The sequence below is a fragment of the Thrips palmi genome, unplaced genomic scaffold (assembly GCF_012932325.1).
Source record: "Thrips palmi isolate BJ-2018 unplaced genomic scaffold, TpBJ-2018v1 HiC_scaffold_17, whole genome shotgun sequence".
In the NCBI taxonomy this organism is placed as follows: Eukaryota; Metazoa; Arthropoda; class Insecta; order Thysanoptera; family Thripidae; genus Thrips; species Thrips palmi.
Window position 1 is genome coordinate 5,195,157 of NW_023144626.1, and position 16,966 is coordinate 5,212,122.

The 16,966-nt window shown below is 56.8% G+C and overlaps 2 protein-coding genes across 7 annotated transcripts; one reads left to right on the plus strand and one right to left on the minus strand.

The window, feature by feature from the left end:
• Positions 1 to 7: 7 nt before the first annotated feature.
• On the plus strand, positions 8 to 8,036 carry LOC117643800 (Hermansky-Pudlak syndrome 3 protein homolog). The gene is made up of 15 exons (XM_034382899.1): positions 8 to 317; positions 637 to 728; positions 857 to 975; positions 1,062 to 1,404; positions 1,559 to 1,856; positions 1,938 to 2,216; positions 2,288 to 2,908; positions 2,986 to 3,168; positions 3,238 to 3,731; positions 3,807 to 4,089; positions 4,174 to 4,335; positions 4,419 to 4,673; positions 5,973 to 6,149; positions 6,681 to 6,795; positions 7,098 to 8,036. Exons 2-15 carry the CDS (start codon positions 637 to 639, stop codon positions 7,310 to 7,312), a joined length of 3,636 nt encoding a protein of 1,211 aa, XP_034238790.1. The 5' UTR covers positions 8 to 317; the 3' UTR covers positions 7,313 to 8,036.
• Positions 8,037 to 8,114: 78 nt separating this feature from the next.
• Positions 8,115 to 16,696, minus strand: LOC117643819 (vesicle-associated membrane protein 2). 6 transcript variants are annotated; one of them, XR_004587645.1, is made up of 8 exons: positions 16,240 to 16,485; positions 14,492 to 14,615; positions 14,341 to 14,419; positions 14,117 to 14,196; positions 13,968 to 14,019; positions 13,785 to 13,829; positions 12,897 to 12,943; positions 10,368 to 11,524 (listed from the first exon to the last, which is right to left on the minus strand). XR_004587645.1 is itself a non-coding variant. In XM_034382924.1 (7 exons), coding segments are annotated over exons 2-7 (432 nt in total). In that variant the 5' UTR covers positions 16,242 to 16,363; positions 16,556 to 16,696; the 3' UTR covers positions 8,115 to 9,235. The 6 variants fall into 6 exon arrangements, 5 of the variants coding, with proteins under 5 accessions (XP_034238815.1, XP_034238814.1, XP_034238817.1 ...); XM_034382924.1 differs by lacking the exons at positions 10,368 to 11,524; positions 12,897 to 12,943; positions 13,785 to 13,829 and adding exons at positions 8,115 to 9,330; positions 16,556 to 16,696 and having other exon boundaries at positions 16,240 to 16,363; XM_034382926.1 differs by lacking the exon at positions 13,785 to 13,829.
• Positions 16,697 to 16,966: the final 270 nt, after the last annotated feature.

A 16,966-nucleotide genomic window follows, 5' to 3' on the forward strand; every position in this document is an offset into this window, starting at 1 on the left:
ACAAGATGGTCGCGGCGGTCACTCGGCGCTGCCACCAGGAAAGAGCAGTTCCGTATTTTCCATTTTCACACGAGACTCAATGATTAATTTTTGTCCACTGAGAATTTCAGGCCGGAAAACCGGTATTTTTCGAATAAAGTCAGTCACTACGGGTGGGGTGTCATTATCAACCTCTCTCGCTTGCGGGTTGGTAACCCTGGAGATAAGTATGCAGGTGCAGTAGCAGACGACGTTCACCGCATCTTTGTGTCATTTAATTACATAATTTAAAAACAACGACGGTAGTGTTCTTCTGATTGATCGTGTTGTGATTTGAGGTATGTTATTTTTTTGTATATCTGCATGTTCATCCATTGTCTGGTTACTCGTAAAACGGCTGTCATAACAATAAGCAGCAGGTTTACTTCACAAAGTGGAAGGTTATGCACTGCTGCAATTAAACAAATTAAAGCTAATTCACGATGCCAATGCCCTAGTCCATCAATTTTTGTAAAAGGAAAAGTATGCCTTTGCGTTTTTTCTTCTCAGCAGTAAAAGTAAAATTTATTTTGTAGACTTAACACAGAGCTTACCTCAACACATCACTATAATTCTGTGTCACATTAAAGTGCCTTTTTGATTTTGTTTTCCTTTTAGATGGTTCGTGTTTTGACTGCTCACCATTTTGCCAGTCAAGATATACAAACCTGTGAGGATCCAGTAGCAGTTGCTGCCGTCCCACCTGACAAGTGAGTGAGAAGCATAACGAGGCTACAGTGTGGCACCAGCAACGATCACCAGTTTCAACAGACACGGTTGACTTGCATTATGACTTCTTCTAACTATTTTTTCTAATGAATACCTTTAAATTGTCCAGACTTCTCATAGCATCAGCTGACCATGTTGTGGAGGTACGAGATCTCTCCAAAGGTGGAGAGGCAGTGTCAACGTTCCCCACGGTTGACCTTGTCCAGCACATGGCCTACTGCTCGACAGGTAAGTGACCCGATTCCACCGTCCTCAGACCCAAGGGACTCAGTCGTCGACATGTCACACTATGGCCTCACCTGAACCTGATCCAGGTAACTACGTGGCGACGCTGGAGGGGTCCCCGAGCGGGGCCACTGGCGGCCAGGGCTGCGTGGCGCGCGTGTACTCGCGCTGGGACGCGGCCGGGGCCCCCGCGGCGCCCGGAGCCCCGGGAGCCCCCGCACAGAGCCAGCCGATGCGCGCGAGGATCGCCGGCTGCGTGACGCCGAGCCCCGTGCAGGAGGACGCCACCCTGGACATGATCGAGCTGCCCGTGAGGGGTCGCGGCGGCGCCACGGCGCTGGCGTGCTGCCAGGCCACGGGGAACGTCCTGGTGGCCTGCCACCGCATCCTCGTCTTCTTCCGCTACATCGTGCGCACCCACGAGTCGTCCAGGTGCGTGCTCGCTGCCCGCTGCGCCAGTCTCGTTTCGTTTCTCGGCGGCAGAGCCATTCCCAACAGGGTTTCGCCGCCCTGTCTCTCTCTTGGCTCACTCTCCGGAATCAGCGTACTTAAAACTAACCATTCTTTCTCTTTGGCTCGGCCCCAGGACGCGCTACATCGACTTCGAGGACACGGAGGTCCGCGTGTCTCTCAGCTTCCCGCCCACGCAGGCCTTCCTGCGCGAGGAGCTGGCCGTGTGCATGGGCAAGCACTCCCTGCTCGTGTTCCGCCTGTGGCACTCGCAGTCCCAGGGCCAGGCCCAGGCGACCGGCTCCTCCAGGCAGCAAGAGAACCCCAGCGAGGCCGGGCAGCGGCCGAGCAACGCCAGCAGCCTCCACGGCCCAGGCCACGGCCCCGGCCACCGCCCGCTCAACCTCAACCGGATACTGCAGGTGGAGCAGGAGGTGAGGCCGCGCGTCACTTAAATCGAAGCCTGCTGCTCGACTCGATGGGTTCTCTGTCGCTCACGACCCGGTCCCTTCCAGGTCAACTCTGGCCGCCGCGTGTGGGGCACTGGGCCCGGCACGGGGGTGTCGGAACTGGGCGTGTCGCTGCCCGTGACCGTCCAGCTGCCGGCCATCGCGGCGGAGCGCGCCAGCCGCGGCCACTGCAGCCCAGGCAGCGGCGTGGTGCACCACAGCAACCCCTTCGTCTCGGACCCCGCCGACGTGGCCGCCAACGTGTTCGCGGGTTCGGGCGCCGGCGCCGCCTCGGACTTCCAGGTGGAGGCCCTGCTGCGGTTGCAGCTTGCCGGCGACCCTCAGGTACCACACGTTGTGGTGGATCCCACGCATGGAACGAAAACAAACATTCATCTGAAACTTGATTTTTGTAGGGTGGCCACGGCGAGGAGTTCGGATGTCTGACGCTGCAGCCGCTGTACCGCCGTGAGCCCGCCGCCTCCGCCTCCCCCGCGAGGGCGTCTACCGGTCGGCGCCAGGGCGGCCAGGGCTCCGCACGTCAGACGCAGTCCCCGACTCGGCGGGAGCGGCCCAGCGGCCCCGGCGCGTGGCTGAGCTCAAGGCACCGCGCGCAGCTCTGCGGCGTGGCGTGCCTGGTGGCCACGCAGCAGGAGGGCTACCTGTACCACTTCCCCATGGACGGCTCCGCGCCCGCCGCGCACCCCTGCGTGGCCGTGTACCCCTTCACGGCGCCAGTGTCGCGCGTGGTCCTGGAGCCGCTGGCGCTGCACGCGCTCACGGACACGGGGCTGGAGACGTACACGCTGCGCTCGGCACACCGCTCGCTGGCCGCGCTGCAGGGGGTGTGCCCGCCGGCCGACGACCCCATCTGCCTGATCGGTCTGCGGCCCTTCCTGGGGGCACGCCACCTGCTGGCGTCCGGCCCGCACCTGGTGCTGCTCGCCACGTCCGAGTCCAGCTCGCCGCCCGTGGCGGACGCCCCCGCCGCCGCCAGCCCCTGGACGCTCTACTCGCTCAGGCTGCCCACGCCAGAGGTACGCGCCCTGCCGCCTCCCTCGCGCCCCCGTGGGGCACCCCATGAGCGCAACACTGTGAGCCCACGTCGTTGCAGGTCCTGTTCTCCGACATGGTGGCCGTGGGCGAGAGCCACCGCGTGGCCTCGCCGTCGACCTACTGCCACCTCCTGGGCGAGGCCCACTGCGTGCTGGCCTCGGCGCGACACCTCAGCGACCAGCCGGGCGCGACGGCCTCGCCCGTGGCCAAGGTCCTCGACGAGAGCGAGGAGGCCCTGCAGGTGAGTGGAGAGAAAAGGGTGGCCGTGTCCGCGGTGGTTGCAGCACTCCAACAATGCTCTCTGCTGCAGGCGCTGTACCGCGAGTCGTGCGCCTACCTGGGGGACTTCCACGTGATGAGCGACGATGCCGCGGACCGCGACCTGGCGGCGCGCTACTACCGCATGGCGCGCATGGAGCCGCAGCGCGTGCTGGACCGCATGGCGAAGCACGCGCAACGCCTGGGCCAGCCCGTGGACCACAACGGCCACCGCGGCCAGGCCCAGGACGACGGCCTCCTCGACAGCGACGTGCTCTGCGCGCAGCTGCACCGCGGCCAGGTGCACTACCTGGAGGCCGAGGTGCTGGAGGCGCGCCAGGGGCCGAGCGGGGAGCCGCTGGACGACCAGGGCGCGCGCCAGTTGACGTCGCAGCTGCTGGAACTGCTGGAGAAGAGGCGGGAGGGCGACGCGGTGGACCCGGTGCGCCTGGCGACCCTGGTGCTGCGGGCCAGGCTCCTCAGGGAGTACGCCGCGTCCAGGACCTTGGCGCTGCTCCGCTCCGCAGCGCCGCCGTCAGCCGCTGGGTGAGCAAGGCGTCCCGTCCGTTGCGCCGCCACTGGTAAAGACCTTTGCTGACTCGGAATTCCTTGTCGTTGCAGCAAGACCAAGGCGTCCGTGGTGCTGGCGCTGCTGCTGCTCGAGGTGCAGGTGGGCGGCGTGGCCAGTGGTGCGGCTAGCGCCGCGGAGGTGCTGGGCCTGCTGCAGGCTCTGCCCTCGGCCACGCTGCTGCCCGAGCTGGCACGCCACTGGGAACTGCTGCTGGACGGCCAGGGCCTCTCGGAACTCGCCACCGTCCTCATGGAGCGCCGGCCCGCCGACATGGCCGCCTTGCTGGCGCAGCTGGTGGAGGCGGACACCATGCCCCTAGCTAGGATACTCAAGGTATTATTCCAGTTGAAGTTTAAACTGATGCCGCTGAACTTTGGAACACCACTTGGAATTGAAATTGCTTTTTCGTGTTTGAAGATGATGCTGGACCACCTCTCGACGCAGATCGGCTCCAGCGGGTCTGGCGGCTCGGTGGTGAGCGTCGTCTTCCAGCGATTCCTGGAGGCGTTCTTCGCGTCCTTTTTCGCGGCCAACGCCGTGGACTGCCTCATGGACCTGGCCACGGAGGAGGCCCTCAAGGTGAGCGCCGCGGTGGTGACCTCCCTCCACCACGCCAGCGAAAAACACTTAGCCTTTCTACCTCTGCCTGTCCTGTTTCGCAGATCCTGGTTCGGTCCTACCTGAGCGACCTGCAGACGCCGCCCGCCCCTCCCAGCTCGCCGGGCAGCCTGGCGGCGGGGGCGCGCTTGGAGCCGCTGGCGAGGGTGCTGCTGGACGAGGACCGGCTGCCCTTCCTGGACGCCATGCCGCCCTTCGCCGCCGACCTGAGCGAGCGGCTGGCGTCCCCCGTCAAGCACGCGCCGCCGCCGCCGCAGCACGGCAGCGAGAACAAGAAGCTCAGCCTGAGGAAGCTGCAGGTAACTGGCGATGATCCTGGCGAAAAACGGGAAGCTCGTTTCGGCCAATTTCGGCTGCCACGGCGGGGAGGGCACGGCAGGCGCCAGGGTAGGCCAGCCCGCACAACTCGCTCGTGTTACGGGCTTGCCTACCCTCTTGTTCGCAGGGGCTTCGCCTGCAGACCGATGTCTCATTTCGAAGGTTCGTGTCACCGCTGTCTTTGTCACTCTCATGTGGCGTTCCGTAGGGGTGCGAGAGAGACAGAGCGACATCGCTCGGCTTCTTCGCCTGCTTGCCCGCGCGTGACATGGACAGGTGTCGATGGGTTGTGTAGCGAGCGATTCCGAAGACGTGGCTCTGTCTCTCTCGCGCCACCACGGGGCGCCCCATGAGTGCGACAGAGACAGAGCACTCTGGGGTCGGGGAGGACAGCGGGGCCCTTTGGGATGTGCGGGCTGACATGCACTGAGCCGCGCGGACGCGGGTTAGGTTGTCGTCGAGAGGGCTGGTGGTTGTGTCTGCGTGTCGGCGATACGCTCATGGCCTGAGCGAGCCAGTAGGACTCGGCCTGTCTGCATGCTCTGGTGCCCCACATAAAGACCGATTTATTGCAAACCTGCTGCATCGCGGCCCCCGGTCGGCCGCAGCCAGGATGGCCTGCCCTATCGATTTCCCGGGCCGGGGAAGGGGAAGGGGAAGGGGAAGGGAAGGGCTCCAAGGGCTGTGGTGGCGCGGAGCACGGCGGCTACCAGTGTACCTCCTCGCGCGGCATGCAGCCCTGGCAGCGGGCTGCGAAATAGGCTCACGAAGCGAAGGAACGCCACGGAACGGGCGCGATCTCTGCTGGTGGTTGCTCTGGTGGGCCGAGCGCTGGCCTAGAGAGCTACCCTGGCACGGCAGTACCGCCAGACTTGAGTTTGCCCTGACAGCGGCTGGGCCGGGCGGGCAGGCACAGTGGAGCTGCCGGCACTCGCATGCCGTTTGCCAGAAAAGCGCGACCGGCAGCGCGAGAGCCGACGTCGCTGCTAGAACCGCGGACCGCGGCACCGTGTCAGTTCCGCGCTGTCGTGTATGCACTGTACAGCCGGCCGTTCTAGAGCGAGCAGCCACCTCCTCGCGGCCGTGGGGCCCTGGTGCCTCCGAGGGAAATAGGCTCACGGACGTTGCGCAACGTCACGGCCAGGCCTTGGCCAGGCCCTCCACGTCACGTACTCGGCGCTAGAGGCCGCGCCGCACGGCGACCGGTCGCGCCGCATCGCGCGCGTGTGTGAGTGTGTGTGTGTTTTTGACACTTTTCGTTTAATTTGTCTCCTTCCCAGGCCGTGCTCTGCAGCAGCCGCCTTCCCCGCGCGTGCGTCATGGAGGTGCTGCGCTTCGTGCGCTCGCAGCCCAAGCTGTTCGGCAACCTGTCCCTGCAGGCCCTCTGCCTGCCCGTCCGGGAGGCCGTGGCCGTGCTGCTGGACTTCTGCCCTCAGGCCGTGCTGCGCTACGCTCAGGTAGGCATCGCCGCGGCCTCGACCACGCACTGCTCGGCCTGCTCGGCGCCCACCGCGAGGCGCGGCGCCCCCGCGGCCTGGTGGCCTGGCGGCCCGGCCTGGCGGCCCGCCGGGGCCCCAAGCCCCACCCTGTGGCGCCCCAGCGCCGCCGAGCCGCCATGCTGGCCGCCATGTTACCGGGGGGGCCGCCGACTTGGGTCGGTTGGCAGTTGGGTTCCCCCCAATCCGCGGCGCGCAGAACAGCGCAGGAGGTAGCCTCGCGGCTCCGCGGCTCGGCGCCGCTGGGGCGCCCTGTACCGAAGCACTGCGACGCGACGCCTTGTCCCGTTAGGCCCCACCACCCATCGGGCGCGGCTGCCGGGCAGGCCTGGCTCGCCGCTCGCTGGGCTGCGGCGGAGACGGGCATTGGACAGGCTGGCGGAGGGGAAGGGGGAATGGTCTGGTTCCGCGTTGGGTTGTGCCGACTTGGAGTGTGGATTCGCTCCTCGTCGCCCGGCTCACAGTGTACTGTACTGTACACCCTGTCGGCAGGACTTGTTCCGGACGGAGGACGACTGGCGACATCTGCTGGCGGGCCTGGACACCAAGCGGAAGACCCACAGCCAGAACCAGGCTCTGAGCGCGCTGTACCAGCAGACCATGACAGGTGAGGCGCTCTTTTTATTTCGAGATGATGGGGCAAGGAGGTGACAGTGACGTGAGTCATCACGGGCCTGGTCTCGCCGCCGCCCGGGCTCCGTGTGAGTCTCGCCGCCCAGCTCTGAGCGCCTGTCGAGTCGAGGATAGGCCACCCGCGTGCGCGCGCGCTACGCGGAGCTGCCTACCGTCGACTTGGCGGGCGCTACGCGGAGCTACGCCCGGCGCTTCGTCGCTCTGTCTCTCTCGCACCGATGCGGGACGCCTCACGAGTGCGAGAGAGAGGCCCTGACTGTTGTTGTCGGCCCCCAGACGTGCTGGACCACCTGGCGCACTCGGTGGACGTGGACACGCTGTGCCGCCTGCTGCATCTCGACGTGGCCCTCGACGTGGCCGGCGCCGACCTGGACGTGGTGCGCGCGCACCTGCCGCACCTGCACACCTGCCAGCGCGTGGCGGGCGCCAACGCCGTCAGGAACTACATCGCCTCCACCAGCGCCGCCTTCCTGTCGCAGCTAGACCACTAGCCCGTCGCTTGCCGCATCGCTTGGGGGAGAGCGCGCCGCTCCGTGGTGACGGTCACAGCCGCGTCCCGTCCCGTTTTTTGATTGGACGTGTTTCTATGGAGACACGCGCGGCCGTCATGCTTCTAGTCGCTGAATGTTTCTGGCCGCGTGCGTGTCGACGCTATCAGCCCAGCAGAGCATTTTGGATCTGTTTTTATTGTTGTTGTTTATTATTGATTTGCCGGTCTGGTGTGGCATAATAGTGAGGTGAAAAAAAATCACAGATGAGCTTGGATCTCAAGAAATTGTTGTATACGCGGGTATTAATTTATGTACGCTGATGCACTGCCTTGGTTGTTGTAAACTCTTTGTTTGACTTTATACATAGCTCTAAGTGTATTTTTGTATTAGTTACCATTGTTATAGCGCTTCTGCTTTATGACAGAAGTTATTCATCTGTGATTTATTTGAGACCATTTATAGTTAGAGCCTCCAGTTTGTATTGACTTTTATACTTTCGTCACCGTCCAGAGTAAAGTGTTAAAGCGTGGTGTGCCATACAGTGCACCGTAGGGAATGCCCTTTCTGGCTGTCACAGCCTGGGTTTTCACTGTAGCTGCGGTTTTACATATCGCTATTGTTGTACTGATTGCTTGAAGCACAAGTGTGATTGAGTCTGGTTTCGCTATGAGCGCTATGTAAGACGTTTTATACCTATTAAATTAAAGCTACATTTCATTCAGAATCTGTCAATGTTTTTATTTATTTCTGTACAGTGTACCTACAATCGTGTTCTTATTAAATCTTATAGTTTTTCACAGTATTTACCTCTGTAGAGAATTGATTAAGTTTTATTTTAGCTCCAACAGATCGTTAATACCATTTCAAAATTTATAAATGACTAAGAATTCACTTATAAAACCGGAATCTAGCTAGAGAGAACTTTTTCATAAACTAACTCATATGAGATTATACGTAATTCCGTAGCTTCTCCTCAGATAAATGTTTATTTCTAGACTTCACAGTGCTAATTTGCAGTTTACTGGTAATCACCCAAACAGCAAGAATCCATTTAACACAGGAAAACGTTCCGACGAGCCCCACTTTTGATTAAGGCTTCAAAACATAGTATTGCCCCTCACAGCCAGCAGACATGTTATTACTACAAATGAATACTCGGCAAAATTAGCATGATATCCTTCAGTATATACAATGTACGATGATGTAACTTTGAGCATGTACTTAGAACGTGTCGAATACATTAACACTGGCGAGGTTAAGCCAAAAAGCTACTCGCGTAACGGGGTACATTCCTTCTACTATTCGAAGCGGTGGGCAGAACTGCCACCCGAAAACACTCTCAGGGAAGCTAGGGATACATTAACAACCTCCAAATAGAGTCAAATTAAAATATGAGCGTGTCGCTACGTGCCGAAGTGTAAAGGCTGACAAAATGGGGCCGGAAGGGGGACCGATTATTGTCAGGATTAATTTAGAAAGGGGCTGGAAAGGCAAAGGGGCTTGTAAAGTTGTAAAGGTGTAAAGGGGGCGCTCAGCCAGCTTGGCGCCAGCCTACGGAAAAGGGGAGCTACAAATACCTTGAATATGCTCGGGCTTCTACCAACTTGGACAATGTACAGGCCAAAACCAAGATTTTATTTATTATTATCCTCTAGAATATCGTAAAGCTTTCATAACATTAAATGTAAAGTTTCTTCGAGCCCATTAGATTTTTCTTTAAAATATCTTTTTTTTTAAATTAATTTTTCTGTTTCGTCAAAACTTGAAGAGCGGAGGCTTTTTGAGTAGAAAGGCTTAATTGATTTGTCAAGCCGAGATAGAGAAGAAGAGTGATAACGCTGTCGACTGCTCGTCCGATGTGAGTGCGGCCGGCGCGGGGCGCGGTGCCAGGCGCAGTGCAGCGGGTCGGGTGGGCAGCGCGTCTTACGCCGGCTTCTGCACCTCCGCTGGGGCCGCGGCCACGACCACGGGAGCAAGGGCGGGGGCGGCCGGCGGTGGAGTGTCCGGCATGAACTTGGCTGGAGAAACACCAGTGCAGTTAGAAAAAAAGGTCTTCCACACGCATTCATGGTTTTAGTTTTTATAGCATCTCAGTCATTTAGTTCAGTTTCAGGGCGACTTTGGCGTAAAGAAGGCTTCTGAGACTGTTCAAGAACGGTATAATGTTTTGACTTAGATTTTATTTGGTTTTTAATTGGCAGTGCTATCTGACTAAATAGGCCTTCTAAAAAAAGTTAAGGCGCTCGGAGCCCCTGTGAGACTGGAGATAGGCTGTCCCGTTAAACACGAGTGTTCGGCGGGCTGGCCTATCGTCCAGTTGGCGGGCGCTCGCTACAGCTCGGCTCAATTTCACGCCCCAACTATGATGCAGTTTTACGTTTTGGTAGATGCCACGGTTCATCGCAACCACCTGTTCTCTTTAATCCATGTAAATTATTTATTTATTCTGGAAGAAAAACTGTGTTCCGCTTGAATCAGACTATTTTAAATGGCAAAAATGACAGTCAAATACTTGAACGTCCTATATTTCAAAGGAAAAAAGAAAGTGTATGGTCAGTATGTCAATGTAATATAGTGGTCCTGGAACCAATCACTGAGAAGGTGTATATAGACAGACACAGGCAAAGGAAGAACATATAGACAGACACGGAACAGATAGGAGTTTTTGTGTGTTGGTCACATCTCGGCTTCCACCTGGGCACCATCTGTGTAGGTGTGAATGTCTGAATAGGGAAAAACAGAACTCAATAACAAAAACAATTGGAAAGCAATTATAAACAAAAGATAATAAGTATGGGTAGCAGCTGTGAAGTTGACTGGTTTTGTAGATGGTGCTGAAATATATTTTTACGGTATTCGTTAGACAGTGTCACAAAACGAAAAAGAGAGAGAAAATGAATGTAAAAATGGAATATGTGCGTTGAAGGTGAAAATGTAGTATGAAGTGCAGAAAGTACTCACCGGTACCTGAGAAACCCTCAGAGTGTGTGCGCCTTGTGGTATCTAAGGTTGGCAGGCTTGAGAAATGCTATCACCCCGGAACAAACACACCGCATTGACAAAACAATAATATATTTATATGCACTTTATAATTTGATACATAACATGCTCTGACGTTTTTCAAACGACAGAGTGACACAGTACTCAACTTGGGAGCAAAACAAGCCAGAAAATGATGCGCTAAGTCTGCAATCACGTTTCAAACGCTAAACCTTTTTTTTTCGATCGATCGTACGGCAAAGTGTGCGAATGTCGCTTATGTTCTATCTTTAATCTATCACCAGCACCAGGCGTTCTTTTCATTTAAAAAAATTATTATCATAGTTGAAAAACAAGTAATAAAAGGGGCGATAAATAGCATTCCTTCCCTACGGTTGGTAGCAGTGACACGTTAATGAGAACCTCTTATCATCTATTGTACACATAGTTTAGCTTGGTGTTTTACAATATGTTTGCCTTTAAGTTATAGAATTCTGTACACAATAAGAACAGTGCATTCCTATTTCCAATCAAACCAGATTACACATATTTATATATTTATATGTCTAGCTAATATTTTCATACATCTACCTGTACCGTCCTCTTACGGAAATTTACAATTTGGGGCCATAAGTACGATATGATAACCAAGCTATACACTTTTCATATTTGCAACGATTATTGGAGTCCTTACGCAGGAGAGAAAAAAGTTATTCTATTGAAGAATCACGATAATAGGAGGACAACAAATCATTTGGGAAAGAAAAGGAAGAATCCTAGTAGAGGAGTACGGAGAAATAGAACCTATGATTCACCTACAAATCCATTCAAATCTGGCCCGGGCGGAGCGACGCGTGGCGAGGAGGAAACAAGCATCAAGCTCCGAAATATCAAATTTTAACAAAAGAAAAATAATTTTAGCTTCTAACTATTCTCATACACCGAAATTTCCGTCAGAGTACCTAATATATATGTCCTTTTTTGTCTTTTTTTTGTGTCCATTTTTTTTCGAACTTATTGAAAACAACGTTAACACCTTATGAAAAAGAGAATATCCTGCGCCAAGAAAGTAATGAAGCTAGTTTTGGTGCGCTCCGTCCGGCCCGCCCTGCCGCCTTAAAGAGTCCTGCTCGGCCCAGCCCGGATCGAGCACGTGTGAATTCGGGGCGAGAGTGCTGGCGACGAGGCAACGAGGCGTCTCCCTGCATTAGCTGCATTAGCCAACCGCCCAGACTGCAAACAAACAAACACGTTGTACTTACGTCTGCCAGGGGGCAGCCATCGGCCGTGGGTGGAGGAAGTCTCCACTGGAGACACCGAGGGGGGGCTCAGTCCGTCGCAACAGAAACAACAACCCCACAAAACAATTTGGATTTTAAAAAAAAAGACAAAGAGATGTTTGTTACAGGGGTGACTGACGTGCTCCGCGCGGTCCCGGAGTTCTGCAGCCTCGCCGACAAGGCTTGCGCCCGGCTGGACTGGACTACCTCAGAAGTGGGGCTGCAGAACCAAGGGACACCGCGGGGCGCGTTCCTCGCCTTGGAGGCAAAGTTGGACGAATCGGAGACGGCGAGCCCCCCTCTGGAGAGAACTATCGGAAAATGAAGAGGGAAAATTCTCAATAATCTACTGAGACTTTATGGAAGTAAAGTGAAATCCCATGCTTCTAATGCAATTTTTCTTTTACTTTCAGTCATACTATAAGGCTTGTATACGCAGCTTTCTACGTTCATAATTTTTGAAAGTGACTTTTGCTTCTTGTCTTTGAAACATTACCGGATTTCACAACTAGCCGTCGTTTGTAAACGGCGGAGTCAAATTTCCAATACCGTGCAAAATCTACGAAATTAAAAAAGTGCAGCCTAGGAGCCTAAGGACGTGGTGAATTGTGCCGACACGATCTCATTGCCGTAGTAATTTGTTGAAGTGGTAACGGAGCGTTAAACGGAGTGGCGACGGCTACCTCGGGGGCCTCTTCCTAATCGAAGGAAACCGATTACTCACCCGGGGCAGCCAATAAAAAGGGACTCCACCGGCATAGCTTCAGCACACAGACACACTAACACACTGACACACGCGTGCACTATGACAACAACACAGCAAAAAAATAATTGTGAAGCACCTTCACATCAAATTACACATTCCACACAGAATAAAGCAATGTTCTTGAGTCACTAATCACATTGTGCTCCATGCAGAGGCATTCTGGCGACGCAGAGCCACATGGAATCATCATGGTCGAAATAATTGGACTCAATGAGGTATCCTCCAAGGAAAACAAAATGATCAAAAAGTGAATGGATAGTCCATGTGGCATCTGCGTTCCAGACGTTGCACAAAAATACGTAGAAGAGAAATGAGAAGGAGGAGAAGAAGAGAAGAAGACAGAACGATGGCTGTGCGCGGCGCAGTGAGAATGGTCGGTTCGTCGCGACACATCACGCGGACGGAAGGAACGGACTGTTTACTTTGTTTCTGTACAAAATATTCCTCTACGAAAAAGAAATAAGTGCGTGACTACGCCGCATGATAGGGCGGCCCGCCAGAGGCCTCGGCGAGGCGCGCGGCGCGTCTACCCACACAGATACAAGTTTGCTCCACGTACCGTCTCCTTGTACGCCAAAGTGCCAATCTGCATTCAAGCAAATTTGCCTGAAAATAAGAAGCAGAACAAACGTAAGAAGGGAGAGTGGGCCGAAGCACACATGCACCCGGCCATCCCAGCCCAGAGGTGCCAACGTCAGCGCACAACGATCACAAAAACACGGCGCGCAAGATTCTGCTGAACACAACACGGCAAAAACTTGGTCGAGGACTGTCCAGGCTGGCCTGAGGCATTGGGCCAAGCATTGGGCCTGGCCATGGCTGACCTATGGCTCCACGACAGACAGTCCGTTTTGCCGCGTCCTGTTCCAGGCTCTTATGGCAGACACAAAAGTGGCGGGTTCGACGCCGGGCGGCCGCGGATGCGTTTCGCGACTTGCAGCCATGCAAGCCACACTCGCTGACGGAAGCACACAGAGAGAAAGCATGCGGACGAGTTGTCCCAGTGAGACATGACCTACCGGTGTGTTGTGTGCTAAACGTGTCGCCACGTACGCTGTCTACAAGGGTACAAACAAACAGAACGAAACCAAAGAGGAGAGGAAATCGTCGAACAAATATGAAGACAGAAGGTGAAGAAGAAGAAAACAGGGTAGGGAGTCGTCGGTGGAACAGCAGGAAGGGACAGAAAAGTTGCAAGTCCACGAAAGAAATCAGTACGATGTGAGTCTCACTGCTAGACAGTTCTAGAATAGGACTGGTGGTAAAAAAGTTGGTTACAGCTAGGAGTGAGGTAAAGGTAGAACGGGAAAGGTAAAAAATGACAGCCTGACTATGTGTGTGTGACTGGGACACCATCGCCCTGCGAGAGTGTAAGTAAGACAGAGACAGAAAACATCACACACAGACATAGCTAAGGATTACATAAAATGGAAGGGTGAGCTCTAACCTCAGTCGCTCTCACAGACACAGGGGCTAGATTACATGAAGTTCGCTGGAGGGAAAGAAATGACACAAGTGAAAAAAGGTAGAGAGAAGCCCCGGCGTTGCCAGGCGTTGCGTTGCCCTCCGCGCTGCTTGTGGCAACGAACACAGTCATGAGACGAACACTCCCTAGCGGACCAGTACTCACCCACAATGATGGCTAATATCACAAGCCCAATGACCCCCATGATGATCATCATCTGAAAAGAAAAAAAGCATTGACAGCCGTTAAGCGCCACAGTCGAGGAAACGAGATTACACGACTGTCAAATAATTTTCATGAAGGAAGTTTCTTGCCTTGAGATTTTGGAGCCAGAACTTTCTCTTGAGCTTGCCAGCCTGTTGTTCGAACTGCGATGCGCCCTGCTGGAGCGCGTCTGGAAAAAGCACGGAAACGGTTATTTGAATTATCTGAACTTGAAATGGGCGACCCGAGCGCCGTGCCGGGTAGGCAGCCCCAGCGCCTCGCACAGCCGTGCGAGGCGCCCTGCCTTAGCCCCTTCCACCACTTCCACACCCACCTGCTCGATCGTCCAGCTCTGACAGCTTCTGATCTCGCTCCAGCACCTTCTCGACGTTTGTCTTCATTATGTCCACCACCTGAGGGCCAAGCCAAACAGTGAGTGTCTGCGCGCCTCGTCCCCTGGAGCCGGCAACGAATGTGTGGCTTACCTCGTCCACCTGTGCCTGGGTTTGTTGTAACCTCCTCTGCGCGGCGATCTGCTGGGGGTTCCTGGGACCCCCGACGATCTCGCCATCGCCGCCCGCACCTGCCGCAGCGCCGTCCGGAGCAGACCTGGAGCGGAACAACCACAGTGCAGACTGCCGTCACGCCAACACCAAGCGGCCGAGTGGCCAAGTTCGCACGGTGTGCGCACGGTGTGCGCACGGTGTGCCCCAACGCATCAAAGTTTCACCACTGTCTCGCCGAGAGGGACTCATCAAGCGATCGATAGTCGTGGAGGGATCTCGGCCATCTCGGCGGGCTTTGAGGTTATGGGGGCCGGGCCCTTGCAGCCTTGGGCAGCCAGGCCCGGGGCTTGGGGCTCGGGGCTGGGACGGGCGCTCGAGACCGCCGCCCTCCGCCGTCGAGGGACTGTCACACCACGTCCGCAGATAGCCGCGGCGTGCGCGCAAAGTGCAGCAGCACCTACTCGACCCGCTGCGCCGAAGTGTCAAAGCGCCTCAGCGCCTGTTTACCAGACTGATGGATCCGGCCCTGATTAGATTCCCACTCGAAGCACCCCTCCGAACACCGCGTGCGAACCCCTGAATCACCATCCACCCCGATCGTGGGTCACTCATCCCCCACCCCCCACCCTCCGAAAAACAGGAAAGAAATAGCAAGGAAGCTAAAAAGGCGGAGAATCGGTGACGACGAGGGAGCGCGCGCTGAAACGACACACTGGCATTGCATTCGATGCCCCCACCAGCATGCAACATTTTGGCAGTGCCTGTTCTATTGTCTCCGGGATTGGCCACACCAGGCCACGCAACGCGGATGCACCTGTGACCTTTCGGTTCGGACCCGCCCATCAACGCAGCGGGGCAGGCTGTGGCTGGCAGCAGTCAATCGCCCACAGCCCCCTGGCCCTCCCCATGTCCCTCCCCCGGCCACTTCCTACTTCCCCTCTTCCGCCGAGGCCGGAAACTTCCGCGGAAACAGGAAATTCACCGCCACTCGTCCCTAACCCCACTTTGCGAGGGGCCGTTGTCCGGCTCTGCTGCGCTACGGTCGCGGACTTTGGGACTCGGGGTGCGCGACCACGGCCCACGTGCGCGGTGAGCGCGGTGAGCGCGGTGAGGGTGCCGTGAGGGTTACATTGCTATCCGCGCCCTGCAGCCTGCAGTGCAGTGGCCTGCAGCCCGATGTAACGCGGAGGTCAACTGTTGATGATCGATAGCTCAGCGCTTCGTCGCGACACCTTTTTCGCGCGGGCTGGGCGAAACCGTGGCGAGGGGCGTCTAACGCAGGGATGCACCCCGACGTCCTCGTCCACGCCGCCCAGCCGTGAGGCCAACACCGCGACCTGGACACACCAAGTTCACCCCGCTGCGCCAACGGCAGCCAACGGGCTGGGGAGGAGGGGAGGGGGCTGCCCTACATATGACACCCTCAACCCTTGTCTTGGGGTGCAGTCCCACGGGCCGCCACCGTGAAGGCCTCTGGCGGGGCCTCGACGGCCAGGAAGCCGAGGGCGTCGCCAGGGTGCCCCGCCAGGCCTGAAACTCGCTTTGTCGGAGCCAGTGCACAAAAGAGGCACTGGCCCGCTTCGCGCTTCGCGCAGAGCCACGCCGCCATGGCTGCCGTGCTGCCGCGGGGAGAGCCTCGCTGCACCCTCCTGCCGAGTCCTGGCCGCCGCCAAGCTGTCCCCCGCCCCGGCCACTCGCGCGTCGCACTTTTCCACACTCGTACTTACATTTCTGTGGAGTCTTTTCCTAGTTTCGGCGACCAAAGTTGAGTTGAGCTGTAGGGCTAGCCGCGACACACCAGAGACCTTGCAGTGAATTCTGGCCACTGCTATTGATGACTCCAGACTGGGCCTGCGCACATCGGTCGGATTCGGCTCGGCTCGGCTCGGCGCGCTCGGGGTTCGGGCCCGCGCCCTTCCACGTTCGAGAAATCGATTTCACCACCCCCGCCACTCCCCACCACGCCACCCCGTCCGTCGGTCGTGTCCGCCCTCCCCTCCCAGGATGCGGGTACCCGACGGTACCTGAGGTACTCGCCGATACCTGTCAATGCGCTCGCCCCTCGCTTCGAGTGTCACCTCGCTGGTGTCCCGAACGGAACTTCCCTCTAAACCTCACTGAGTCCTCTATCTTTTAAGGCGACAGCGCCAGGCCGCCAGGCCGCTATCGGTACTGATAGCACTCAAGGTGCGGTCTTGCACAGGCCGGTCATCTCGGCCACCCTGTGAGCCTGGCAGGCTAGCCGTCCACGCAGTAGGCAGTGTGCGTCATCGGCCCGCATCGCGATCAATATTGGAACCAAGCGAGCTAGCCTCGGGCTTGCTCCACGTCTCTTGACTCGCCCGTCGCTGCTCGTCAGACCATTCCTTGTTGACCGTATACAAATTTTCTTATTCCGCCCGTTTCCAATAGAGGAACAAGAGGCTCGGCAGGGACTCCAGTTGGCGCCCTTCT